The sequence below is a fragment of the Canis lupus genome, chromosome 30, assembly GCF_011100685.1.
Source record: "Canis lupus familiaris isolate Mischka breed German Shepherd chromosome 30, alternate assembly UU_Cfam_GSD_1.0, whole genome shotgun sequence".
In the NCBI taxonomy this organism is placed as follows: Eukaryota; Metazoa; Chordata; class Mammalia; order Carnivora; family Canidae; genus Canis; species Canis lupus.
Window position 1 is genome coordinate 8,004,683 of NC_049251.1, and position 12,600 is coordinate 8,017,282.

At 43.8% G+C, this 12,600-nt stretch overlaps 1 protein-coding gene across 6 annotated transcripts; it reads right to left on the minus strand.

The window, feature by feature from the left end:
• Positions 1-664: 664 nt before the first annotated feature.
• Positions 665-11,385, minus strand: CCDC32 (coiled-coil domain containing 32). 6 transcript variants are annotated; one of them, XM_038580074.1, is made up of 4 exons: positions 11,236-11,385; positions 9,156-9,406; positions 4,459-4,615; positions 665-1,681 (listed from the first exon to the last, which is right to left on the minus strand). In XM_038580074.1, the coding sequence occupies exons 2-4, from the start codon at positions 9,397-9,399 to the stop codon at positions 1,543-1,545; spliced, it is 540 nt and encodes a 179-aa protein (XP_038436002.1). In that variant the 5' UTR covers positions 9,400-9,406; positions 11,236-11,385; the 3' UTR covers positions 665-1,542. The 6 variants fall into 6 exon arrangements, with proteins under 6 accessions (XP_038436002.1, XP_038435999.1, XP_038435997.1 ...); XM_038580071.1 differs by having other exon boundaries at positions 9,156-9,411; positions 11,261-11,375; XM_038580069.1 differs by having other exon boundaries at positions 9,156-9,411; positions 11,236-11,373.
• Between the last annotated feature and the right edge of the window lie 1,215 nt (positions 11,386-12,600).

The window sequence follows — 12,600 nt, forward strand, 5'->3', positions numbered from 1 at the left end:
TGCAGCAAGAAGAAAACTCAGTCTTAAAAAAAAAAAAACAAAAAACAACTATCCATCCACCTGAAAGCCATCAGAGGACCTTGTAGGAAGAGTGTGGTCTAGCACCTGAACCTAGGCAGGGATGGCAACTAGCAAGCTCAGTCCAGGCCCAGATGATTGTCAGTGTCTGGCTTCCTCAAAGTGTTTAGGGAACACAGAGGGTCACTCTCTGTCAAAGCTACCTTACTGTTAAAAAGCAGGAGGAATAAAGCTAACACCATTAATCAATTTTAAAAAAGGAAAGTATGTCTGGAAATTATCTCCCTGCCAACTCCCCTTTGTATAATTTAGCAAGTATATAGAATTATCTGGTTGATTCCTATCCTTTCAGACAAGGCAAATACTTGATTTAGATAGGAGCACATGTTCTCTGCAGATTTTTATGGTCACCCTGCTCATCATTAGGGATTTGAAACCTATTACCCAGCAAGAAGCTCCATAGAGCCACAGCCACAGAATCCTACCCTAAGAGCACTGAGGCCTGGCTTGTCACAGCGTGCATGTTAAAAATAGAAGGCTGGCAAAGGTATCAGCTCTCCTACATTGTCACGCACATGTCTTTACCTCTATAGTGCCTGGGAGCATCTCTCTGAGGGGGAAAGCAGGCCAAGAGCACAACACGCACTGCTATTATGATGAGACAAGTTTTATATGAACAACATTTACTGAACAAGAACATGATAAAGGAGGGAAGCACAGGCTCCGCCAGGAAAGCTGCCACAAGCAAGCTTGGAACTATTCAGGAGTGGTGTCAAATAGCAACACTGTATTTACAAGTCTAATTTGAAGCCTGGCTCTTTTTAAGTGCAAGAGGAAGTTAGGGGAGAAGCCATGCATGAAGCCAAAAATATATATATATACACAAACACCCAAGTTTTCATACTTTTGTCCATTTTCTCCATGAGGAACAAATCAGACAAAGGAAAAGTGCAGCCTCTTTCCCTAAAGGCCCTATATTTATTACAAACTTAGAGAAGCCCCACATGGGGTGTGGATCCAAGGAGGCAGATTTGATTCTCTTTTCCTTGGCCCCACTCACCCCTGACAATTAACCAAGGGAATGCAGGGAACACAGGCAGGAACATCCAGAAGAGGCAAGAAAAAATATGGCTCACTTAGCTTATATATTATACACAAGGGTACCCACAGTTTCTGCAAATACTTTTGTACTTGCTGCTTCACAAGATTCTTTGCGGACTTCTCACCTGCAGCAACAGAGCTCAGGCAAGCTGTGAGATGCAGAGGAAAGCAGTATCTTGATCCAGCATGCACTGGGTCAGTCACTTTATCCACAACAGTCACACATGCCAGCCCCAAGCAAGTCCTCAGGGGGCCCACAGCTGTTTGCTTTGTTGAGTGGGAGGGTGGGCTTCCCCTCCTCCCTAGATTTCTCCTTGTTGCTCTGACGAGCTCTCCGCTGTTCCCTCTGGACCCAAGACAGCTGCTCAGCGTGTGTGTGTCTGTGTGTGTGTGTGTGTGTGTGTGTGTGTGTGTGTGTGTAATTTATTGTTCCGTTGCCGCTGGCTTGTCCCCGGCTGCTGGCTTTTCAACCTGGGATTCTGGAGGAATCAGATACTGGACCTCCTCTGTACTGATGGCTACTTTATCTGGCTGGAGCCACCTCTTGAAATGTTCCAAGGTGCTAGGAGAGAGCAGGAGGAAAGGGTGGCTGCATCAGACCCGGCTGATTAATTACTTAATGATTATCTCAGTTACTCAAATGCTGCCTTCCCGCCCACCACCAGTTTCTTCCTACAATTGTTTTTCACTGCTAACGGGGGAGAATGACGATACTCCTCGGACAGCTGTGCATCCTGGCAGCTCAGCAGCATAATTTACCCCCTAGTGGGCACTCTGGCTATAAGCAGCACCAGGCCCCCTTCAAATGCACAGCCTCTGAAGGCTTGGTGAGAATAACTGAAGAGCTTATGCCTCAGTTCTGTCTTTTTTTTCCCCTCAAAACTAGAGAGGAAATTGTCCGAGGGAGGAAACATTCAAATATATAGCAAATTATTATTATTATTATTTATTTTTAATATAGCAAATTATTAGTGAGCATCTTGAAATCTCCTATACCTGAGGCAATCTGAGACTAGATTATACTTACAACACTTAGTTACACTAAGCATCATTTTTTGGGGGGTTTTTTGTTTGATTACTTCATCCTATAGCAAGTCTCCCAAGATGGAAACATCTGCACAGCAATTTCTCCCACAAAGAAATAGTCACTATGCCAGAGGGCTCTTTTTTGGTTTGGATCTGTGTGGTGGGGGAAAGTGCCCCCTCCTATCTTCCTTAAGTACCCAAGACCTACCACTCTAAAGCTTATGAGATGTTCATAGTAAACTATAAATGACAACAAGTAATGTAAACCTTACTCTGTGCTTTTCAATAGCCCAAAGTCTTAAACCGTAGTCGTCACCAGCAGATTTTAGACACCCAAAACTGGGGGAATTGTGTTGTAGACAGTAGGATTTCTCAGCCCATTACTCCTCTGCCAAAAGCATGCCAGGAGGAGGGTCACCCACCTGGCCTTCACATACATGAAGAATCACACAATTCCACTATAAAATGGCTTCTGTTTAAAACAAACTTTGGAATCTGCAAATAAATGCATATCTACTGTTTCTGGTGTACTTGTAATGATGCTTATAGAAGCGTTCCCACAGATGGCAGCTCAGGGGAACAAGTGTGCACAGCTCAGAGGCCTAAGGTACTCCAGGTGCATTTCATCTTCATCTAGCACACTTTTCATATAATTGTTTCAGCTTGCTTCTATAGAAAAGGAAACCTCACATCATTTTAGGTATTGATAAACACACAGAAACATTAACTCGTGCCTTGGTGCTGATCTGGTTTCAAAAGAAAAAGAATTCCTACTTGAGAATTATGCAGGACAAAATGTTGTCTTTTCTTCACAGTATTGGAAAGGAGGCAAACATTCAACAGGAGAGAGAAGAGAATACCAAATTACTGGTGGGTTGGGAAGGTGGGCATCTTCAAGTCTTTTGTGTTTGGGGTGATTTAAGGTTCAACTGGGCTGCGTCTTTAGAGACAGAAAAGAGAAAACAGTGTATTATTTGCTGAGGCCTCAGAGGGTAGGCAGTTAGCCTGCCCTTAGATGCCACACCGATTTCTGAAGAATCTAGGGGACATGCTGATGCAATATTTAAGCTAATGTAAGTGAAAATGCTTTGCAAATTAAGAAGTAAAATGTAACTATTAAGCTTTATTCACCTACTGTCCCTGATTTCAGCAGCCATATCTTTATTTTACATCATGGGACTCCTAAAATCAATGTTAATGATATGTTGCAAACTTAGGTGATGTTTCCCTAAGACCTTTAGTTAGAATTCAGGCTTTTACTTCCCTCACTAATGTTTTTATTTTGAATGATTTCTTACTGAACTTTAAAATTCCCTTAGGACTAATATGAATGGCTAACAGTTACATAGTACTTACCAGGTGCCAGGTCTGTTCTAAGCTCTTCACACACAGTAACTTATTTAACCCTCACAACAACCCAAAGAGGGAAGAGCTCCTATTCCTGCTTTACAGAGGAGGGAACTGAAGCACACCCAGGTTACTTCCTCAAGAACAACCAGTAAGCGGCAGAGTCACTTTCCCAGGTGTCAAGCACCATCCCGCTCTTTGTGGCAGAAGGCCCTCTCCCCCTCTCCTCTCCTCTTCCTCTCTGTATCCATCCCACCTACACATACGGTTCGAGTCCTGCCTTCTTTGACACAAACACCAGAGCCCACAGAGAGTTCAATGGTCCCTCAACTCCCAAAGCATGTTTTATCACTTCCACTCACCCAGATTTTTTCTTATACTGCTTTCTTTTGTTAGGTGTGTCCTTATATATATTTGTCATCTTTCCTCAGATAGTTGTGGGGACAAAAAAAAGGGCGGGGAAGGGGCCTAAAACTTCCTTACATCTTCCCAGCACCCCAGCCTCATTATATCATGGGCAGGGTCTTCACACAGTAGATGCTTAAGAAATTCATTCATTTAGTCTATACAGATTTGAATACCTACAGTATGGCAGAAATTCTGTAAGGCACTGGCGAGTCACAGGTAAGACACACTTCTAGTTGCTGATTGGCTACTACTTTCCCAAACACACTGTATACTTAGAAATGAAGACAGTGCTTTCTCCTCAGTTCTGTTCAATCTGTGATCAAGATATTGATCGAGTATTTGCTTTTTTTTTTTTTTTTGAGTATTTGCTTTTTTGCAAAAATAATAATTATCAAAATCTGCTACTGCACCAAGATGAAGTAGAGCAACCTTATTAAAAACGATTATTTTGAGCTCAGATAAGCTGATGTTAATATTGACCAATTTCTGGACTCAAATGTCACTCTCCCCGAATTCCTTTGAGAAAGAGAAGTGCTGTCTGGATTGAGAACCAATTACCTCTCATCAGAATCAAGTCCATCCACAAAGAACTCTGATGCTAACTTCTCCTGGAGGAACCGATCCCAGCATTCCTTCTTGGCTTGGGCCAAGGTTCGAAGCATGTCCTTGGAAGTCACTTCCTGATTTAAACCTTTGATTCTTCTCAGTTTCTTCTCTAAAGAGAAGAGAAGAAGCTTAACAAGGAAAGTGAGTATGATATGAAACTAAATCTAAAATGCAAGATGACAACTTAAAAATTCTCTCACTGATGAGTACATCCACACTCCCTGCAAAAGAGCTCATTTTTTTTATTTAAGGACAGGTAGAGGGAACATACATTTTTCTTTTACCTTCCCCAGTCTTAACTCTGTATTGTATCAAATACATGTTTAACCCCAGAAAGGGGAAAAGCCATAGGCTCTCATAAATAAATCAATGGCACATTTTCTTTGAAATCGCAGAAGCCAGCAGGTATCTCTCAAAGGCATAACTTGTTTTCCCTGGCTTGACACACGTGTCACCTCTTTGAAAATAGTCTCTCTGAGGAGTAAATGGTTTTTCTTTTTGTTACAGTGACATGAAGTAGTTTCCAAATCTCATGAGAAAGAATTAGAGAAAATGATGAAAGATCTAATGGTTCATTAGACATTAAAATTGGCTTAATGAGAACTCAATAATAAGAGACCTTTAAGATCTCTATGTGTAATTAAATTCTTTTTATTTTTTTAAGATTTTATTTATTTATTCATGATAGAGAGAGAGGCAGAGACACAGGCGGAGGGAGAAGCAGGCTCCATGCCAGGAGCCCGACGTGGGACTCGATCCTGGGACCTCTGGATCACGCCCTGAGCCAAAGGCAGGCGCTAAACTGCTGAGCCACCCAGGGATCCCCTAAATTCTTGATTAAAGAAAAGCAATCTCCCAACATTTTTTAAAGTTACTCAACTTGTGGCCTGGATGTTGGAACCTAATAAAAACCAACATCTTGGGACGTCTGGGTGGCTCAGCAGTTGAGCATCTGCCTTTGGCTCAGGGCGTGATCCCACGGTCCTGGGATCGAGTCCTGTATCGGGTTCCCTGCATGGAGCCTGCTTCTCCCTCTGCGTATGTCTCTGCCTCTCTATCTCTCTCCATGTCTCTCATGAATAAATAAATAAAATCTTTGGGACGCCTGAGTGGCTCAGCGGTTGAGCGTCTGCCTTTGGAAGCTCGGGGTGTGATCCTGGGATCTGAGGTCGAGTCCCATGTCGGGCTCCCTGAGAGGGGCCTCTTTCTCCCTCTGCCTGTGTCTCTGCCTCTCTTTCTCTCTCTCTCTCTCTCATGAATAAATAAATCTTTTAAAAAAACTTTAAAAAACAAACATCTTCTAATCCCAGTGAGAATGGTGCACATGGCTTACTGATGATAGATGTTTAATTACTCTTCTTTACATTTAAGTGTAAGTGTGGAACAACTGAAGAAGAGAAGGAAGGGTATCACCATTTGCCTTCTGCTTTAATGTAGCCTTGTCTTCAATGATAGTAAATGGGTAAAGAATGGCCTTTTGGAGAGGGGTGAATATCAAGCCCAGACCCAATTGAAACTTTATGATTTGCAATCCTGCTTTCATTTCTAAAGAAGCCACATCAGCTTGTACTCATATATCAAAATAACTACTACCTTTTGTTGCTGCAAGTTATCATCAGTTCACCCATGCAAAAAGCCTGTAGTTGATAAGTGTTAAATATTTGAGGAGTTTTTACCTCCTTGAGGATATGAAGAGAATTATGTGGATTCATATTGTGCTGGCTAAGTTTTTAATTGTTGCTTGTAGTGGATACTTTTTTTTAAAAGATTATTTATTAAGGCAGCCCCGGTGGCATAGCGGTTTGGCACCGCCTGCAGCCTGGGGTGTGATCCTGGAGACCCGGGATCAAGTCCCACATCGGGCTCCCTGCATGGAGCCTCCTTCTCCCTCTGTCTGTGTCTTTGCCTCTCTCTCTATGTGTCTATGAATAAATAAATAAAATATTTTTTAAAAAACCTTAAAAAAAAACTTTAAAAAAATTATTTATTAGAGAGCATGTGTGTGCATTTGGGGGGGGGGGAGCTGAAGGAAAGAGAGAGAGAACCTGAAGCAGACTCCCCCACCAAGTGCAGAGCCCAACCAGGGGCTCAGTCTTATGACCTTGCGATCACGACCTGAGCCAAAATCAAGAGTTAGATGCTCAACCAATTAAGCCACCCCTTTTTGATACAGGTCTATCTGGCAATAAAAACAATCTTTACACTGGCCTTGGTTCTAAAGGTGGAAGGCACTCTTTTGGGCTGGAAAAAGTCTTCCTTTTTCTGTGTGCTCAGTACTTAACTGGGTGTGATCTAAGTTGGGCAGGCAGAAACAGGCAACAGAAAATTTGCATACTCCAGGGACACCTGCGTGGCTCAGTGGTTGAGCATCTGCCTTTGGCTTGGGTAGTGATCCCGGGGTCCTGGGATCGGTCCGAGTTGGGCTCCCCACGGAGAGCCTGTCTCCCTCTCTGCCTGTGTCTCTGCCTCTCTCTATGTCTCTCATGAATAAATCTTTAAAAAAAAAGAAAAAGAAAATTTGCATACTCCAAATCTGCCTGCCATTGCCTCCCAGGCTCTGCCACAGCCACAGAAATGGCTCTTATTCGGGATCCCTGGGTGGCGCAGCGGTTTGGCGCTTGCCTTTGGCCCAGGGCGCGATCCTAGAGACCCGGGATCGAATCCCACATCGGGCTCCCGGTGCATGGAGCCTGCTTCTCCCTCTGCCTATGTCTCTGCCCTTCTCTCTCTCTCTCTCTCTCTGTGTGTGTGACCATCATAAATAAATAAAAATTAAAAAAAAAAGAAATGGCTCTTATTCATTCCTTAGAAATGAAATTTTAAGCATAATTTTTTTTAATTTTAAAGATTTTAAGTAATCTCTATACTTAGCATAGGATTCAAGCTTGCAACCCCGAGATCAAGAATTGCATGCTCTGACTGAGCCAGCCAGGTGCCCCTTAAACATCTTCTTAGCTGATTTTAGAAAAGATCAGTGGAGTTTTAACTTTCCGAACCAATCTTCACCAATCAAATCACCACCAAATCCATTAAAGTTTCTAACAACCTCTGGGCACAGGGTACCCAACAAGCGTAGGATCTGGTTCTCCAGTTTTCTCAGATTGTTGTTGTGTCTTCTTCTTATCATCATTAAGCAGATGTTCTGACTGCCACAGAACTGAATTGTCAACCTCCTTGGCCATGGCTGCAAGTATTACTATCCTAACTTTGGGGGCTTCTTGACAAATTTCACATTACACCTGTAAGTTTCTTGTTACCCATCATTCCACTTGTGTTTTTCTCATATCTTTTTCCTCCAGTATATCATTAACAAAATTCCCTTTGTTCTTCCAAGGTATTAGTTAGCGATCATGAAAACTCTATTCTATTCTTTTCTTCCTCAAATAATTATTCCCAGGTTTTGTTTTATGACACATAGATGGGTCTCATGGATGTTTAGTAAAAGGATACCACAATTCTAAAGCAATCACTGCCCTAGACTGATATTTTTCTTTCCCTTTGCATGGGACAATCTGAATCTTTTTCCTGTATTTGGAGTCTCTCTAAATACTGACACTTAAGGGCACAGGACAGATGTTTTGAGGAAATATTTTAAAAGTTAAATGACTAAAAAAAAATTAAATGACTAGGGATCCCTGGGTGGCGCAGCGGAATGACTAACGAGGTAGAATGAATTTTATGTCAACATGCTCCCATTCTGGGACACCTGGGTGGCTCAGAGGTTGAGCATCTGCCTCTGGCTCAGAGTGTGATCCTGGGGTCCTGGGATCGAGTCCCACATTGGGCTCCCTACTAGGAGTCTGCTTCTCCCTCTACCTATGTCTCTGCCTCTCTGTGTCTCTCATGAATAAATAAATAATCTTAAAAAAAAAAGTTCCTAGTCCAACAATCAATCTATTTAATATAAGTTTTTTAGTACAGTAGTTTTTCAATACAAAGGTTTTATCAGAATTCCATGTGCAGCTCGGGGGCCATGACCTTTTCTTTCAGATGACATAATGTCTGACACTTTGGGGTTCTCTGAATATATGCGCTATCAATAGTAGGCAGGAGGCTTCTACAGAATGCCAAGAAATGAAGCAGAATTCAGATGAAACAGTAAAGGCAGGAGGTAACAAAGACAGTTTTAAGGAAAATACAAGGAAAAGGGTGCTCCTGGGGCACCTGGCTAGCTCAGTCAGTAGACCATGCAACTCTTGATCTCGGGGTTGTGAGTTCAAGCCCCACGATGGGTGTAGAGATTACAAAGTAAAATCCTGGGATGCCTGGGTGGCTCAGCGGTTGAGCGTCTGCCTTTGGCTCAGGGCATGATCCTGGAGTCCCAGGATCGAGTCCCACATTGGGCTCCCTGCATGGTGCCTGCTTCTCCCTCTGCCTGTGTCTCTGCCTCTCTCTGTGTGTCTCTCATGAATAAATAAATAAAATCTTAAAAAAAAAAATAAAGTAAAATCTTAAAGAAAAAGAAAAGGGTGCTCCTTCCCAACAATCAACCTGAAATACCCACCTAGTAGATCCAACAATAAATATGGTGAAGACAAAAAAAACAGTAATAATTAAGAATAGAAACCAGCTGATGTAACAGAACTTCAACATGTTTCCTTAAAGCCACCAACTTCTGATTCAATAAAAAGAAAAGCCATATAACTTACCTAGAGATGCTAAATACACTTCTGAATCCTGCAAGGGAGCCCAAGGCTTTGTAGCTGGCTGAACAGCAAAATCTGGGGCTTCCCTGTGGCCTGTACCCGCAGGGTATGAATCCATAAAGGAGTCTGAGAAGGCATTATTGGCACCATCTTCTTGGTCAGGTTTTGGTAAACAGGAGCAGATTTCAGCCCAAAGATCAGGGCCAGATCTTGTGGTTGTAGAGTCAATGCTCTCAAACATTTTCATTTGGAATCTGAGCTGAAAAACAGAAATGTAAGGACTGGCTTTAAGGATATAGTATTAGTATACAGTACTCAGATATTTGTTTACCCAATGAAGGAAGGTAACAGGCTTTCAAGAAGTTTCTCTAAATTTAAAATGTCTTTTATTAGAGTCCTGTGTTACAGATATAAAGATTATAAAAGCATAGTTGTATTCCTCTTCTGGCTCTGCACTCAAATTGTTTTCATAATAAAGTTCTTTTAAAAATGAAATATCTACAAGCAAGACACAAAACGACAAATATCGAATGATTCCACTTATATGAAGTACCTACTGCAGTCAAATTCATAGAGTCGGAAACTAGAACGGTTGTTGCCAGGGGTTTGGCAGAGGAGAGAATGGGAGTTATCGTTTAATGAGTACGGAGTTTCAGTTTGGGAAGTTCTAGAGATGGATGATCCTGATGGTCTCACAACCATATGAGTGTCACTGAACTGCACATTTAAAACTGGTTAAGGGCAGCCCGGGGGTGGGGGGGGGGTGGGGGGTGGGGGTGGGGCGCAGCGGTTTAGCGCCGCCTTCAGCCCAGGGCGTGATCCTGGAGACCTGGGATTGAGTCCCACGTCAGGCTCCCCGCATGGAGCCTGCTTCTCCCTCTGCCTGTGTCTCTGCCTCTCTCTCTCTCTCCTCTCTGTGTTTCTCATGAATAAATAAAATCTTAAAAAAAATAAAACTGGTTAAATGGCCAATCTTAAGTATGTTTTAACATACACAATTTTTAAGACATTTCCAATGGAGACAACAATTCTGCACTTTTCTCCAAAGATCTCCAAAATGCAACGATTCTGTCCAAGCCAATTAAAATCTGTCTTCAATAAGACATAGACTTAAAGGCCTTGCAGAGTTCCAAATACAGGAGGATAATAAAACTGCTTCTTGGTGAAAACTGTGAGAAAGTAATGTCATATGTAAAGCCCATGTGCTCATTACATGTAGAAGCTGGGCTTTATACCTTATTCTTATTTTATAAATTCTTTTTTTTTTTTTTAAGATTTTCTTTACTCATGAGAGACACAGAGAAAGAGGCAGAGACATAGGCAGAGGGAGAAGCAGGCTCCTGGTGGGGAGTCTGATGCGGAACTCGATCCCAAGACCCCTGGATGACAACCGAGTGGATGGCAGATGCTCAACCACTGTGCCACCCAGGCGTCCCTATTTTATAAGTTCTTATTTTAAGAGTTAGAAACACCGAAAGAGATATTTCCATCAGTTTACAGATGAAGGAACTGAGGATCAGAAGGGTAACAAGTCAAGGGTACTTGGCTGATATATGGTGATTCCTTAACTGGAAACCAGACCTGAGCCACTCCAAAATGCAAGTTCTTATTCAATACTACACTGCCTGAGGCTTTCATATACTCTTACAGGATGGGTTGACACCTTCTTTCAGGAGAGACCTTTGAGATTATGAAGGCTGCCTGGGGTAAGGTCTGAATAATTCTAGGAGTGAGAGCCCAGACAGCGCAAGGGCCCAGAAGTAAAAAGGGACAGATATGTCACAGTGGCCCTGAATGAATTGATGCCAGGATCCACAACGACCCTCCAGCCCCTTTCCGAAGTCGTTTGAACCCCCCCAAAGCACAACTTTGCTCGCCCGAAGCCCCGGGCCTCCCCCGCTTCTCCCTAGGAAGTCCAAAGAGCGCAGGGAACCCCGGTGTCCAGACCCGGGCCTCAGTCACTCTGGCCTCAAGGACTGGCTGGACGGGATGAGTGAGGCCCCGAGGCCCCTCTGTGGTATCCCGGGATGGAACCCGGGCCGGGGATCTAAGTCGTTGGGCAGCCCTGCCCCTCCTCACCTACCGCAACCGCCTGTCCAGCTGCTCACCAGCGCTCGGCTCAGTTCCGTCGCTGAAGGCTGGGAAGCTGGAGGGGCGGAGTCTCCGAGTGACGGATCCCGGAGTCCTCCAACCACCGCCCAACCTGGCGATGTTCTGTGCGTGGATTGGTTGACAGGAGCCCGGCCCGGTAAGGAAGTGAGGAGCTGAGTGAGCGAGAGAGGTAGGCGGGACTTGTCGCGGGGGTGGGCGCGGGGGGGGGGGGAGAGACAGTGGAGTCACGTGCCCTGGGCCCCCTCCTTCCCTGGGACAGGTGGATTCCACTAGCGCCTGAGCAGTCTTGGCGCGAGGACAGCGTCCTCCGCCCCTCACCTTCTCCGAGAGGGAAGCCCAGTTGCTAAGGCCTTTGAATTTTCTTTTTTCCCTGAGAAAATTCACCTGCTTGACTATCCCCTAGGTTGGTGTTTTGTCTGAAAATTTCACCCCTTTGCTACCCAAATTAGAGCACTCCGGCGGCTCAGATGGAGGAGACTACTCTTGCTACTCTTACCGGAGACCCAGGTTCCATTAGCCAAGTCATGAGCTTTCTCTTAGTCAATAAGCAAGAGCCCCTCCTGCTGTGTTCTAGGCGTTGTGTTAAGCAGGAATTCAAGACAGGTAAGAGTTGGTATGGGTCCCAGAGCTCTTTACAGCTAAACGGAGGGTGCGCCATAGGGCAGACAATTTTACAATAATAGCAAAGAGTTATAGAAGATATGACAAGTGTGGCCAGTGCACATAAAGGAGAGGGTGGAAAGGAAGTGTGTCAGACTTTTTTTTTTTTTTTTTTAAGGAAATTACTTTTGGGGCGCCTCGGTGATCCTGTCAGTATAACTCTTGATCTCAGCTCAGATCTTGATCTCAGGGTTGTGAGTTTGAGCCCTGCGTTGGGCTGCACACTGCACATGGAGCCCACTTAAAAAAAAATATGGTTACTTTTGATATCTTTCGGGGCTTGTGGTATCTCTATGATGCAATCCTTCCTCCCCCACACTCCACCCCCAATTTCCAGGGGCGGTTACTCTCTCCCAAAGAAACATGTAACTAAAGACATTAGCCAACCATCAGTAGACATAACTTGACTGAGGCTGTAGCCGTTGGATGTGTCCAAAGCCAATTACCGTGGCTCTGATGGTATTAACTACCACTGTGTAAAAGGGAACTATGAAGAACTCCACTGTTCATATTTATAACCGTCCTTAACCATCCTTAGAGAGCATATGCAAGCAGAAGGAAGTGGAAAGCAAGAAGATTAGAAAGCAAAGGAGCAAATAACAGCCACGATTTTTTCAGTGCTTATTCATAGAGAATAAGTAGGGGGCTGGAGGTCAAGTCTACAGTTCTGCCACCA

What these genes read in the sequence shown, in the direction of transcription:
- CCDC32 (XM_038580074.1), bottom strand. Translation starts at nt 9,399, where the DNA reads ATGAAAATGTTTGAGAGCATTGACTCTACAACCACAAGATCTGGCCCT. An exon ending in AGTGTATTTAGCATCTCTAG is followed by an intron (nt 4,616 to 9,155) that starts GTAAGTTATATG and finishes TCTTCTCTTTAG; the next exon opens with AGAAGAAACTGAGAAGAATC. An exon ending in GGACTTGATTCTGATGAGAG is followed by an intron (nt 1,682 to 4,458) that starts GTAATTGGTTCT and finishes GCTCTCTCCTAG; the next exon opens with CACCTTGGAACATTTCAAGA.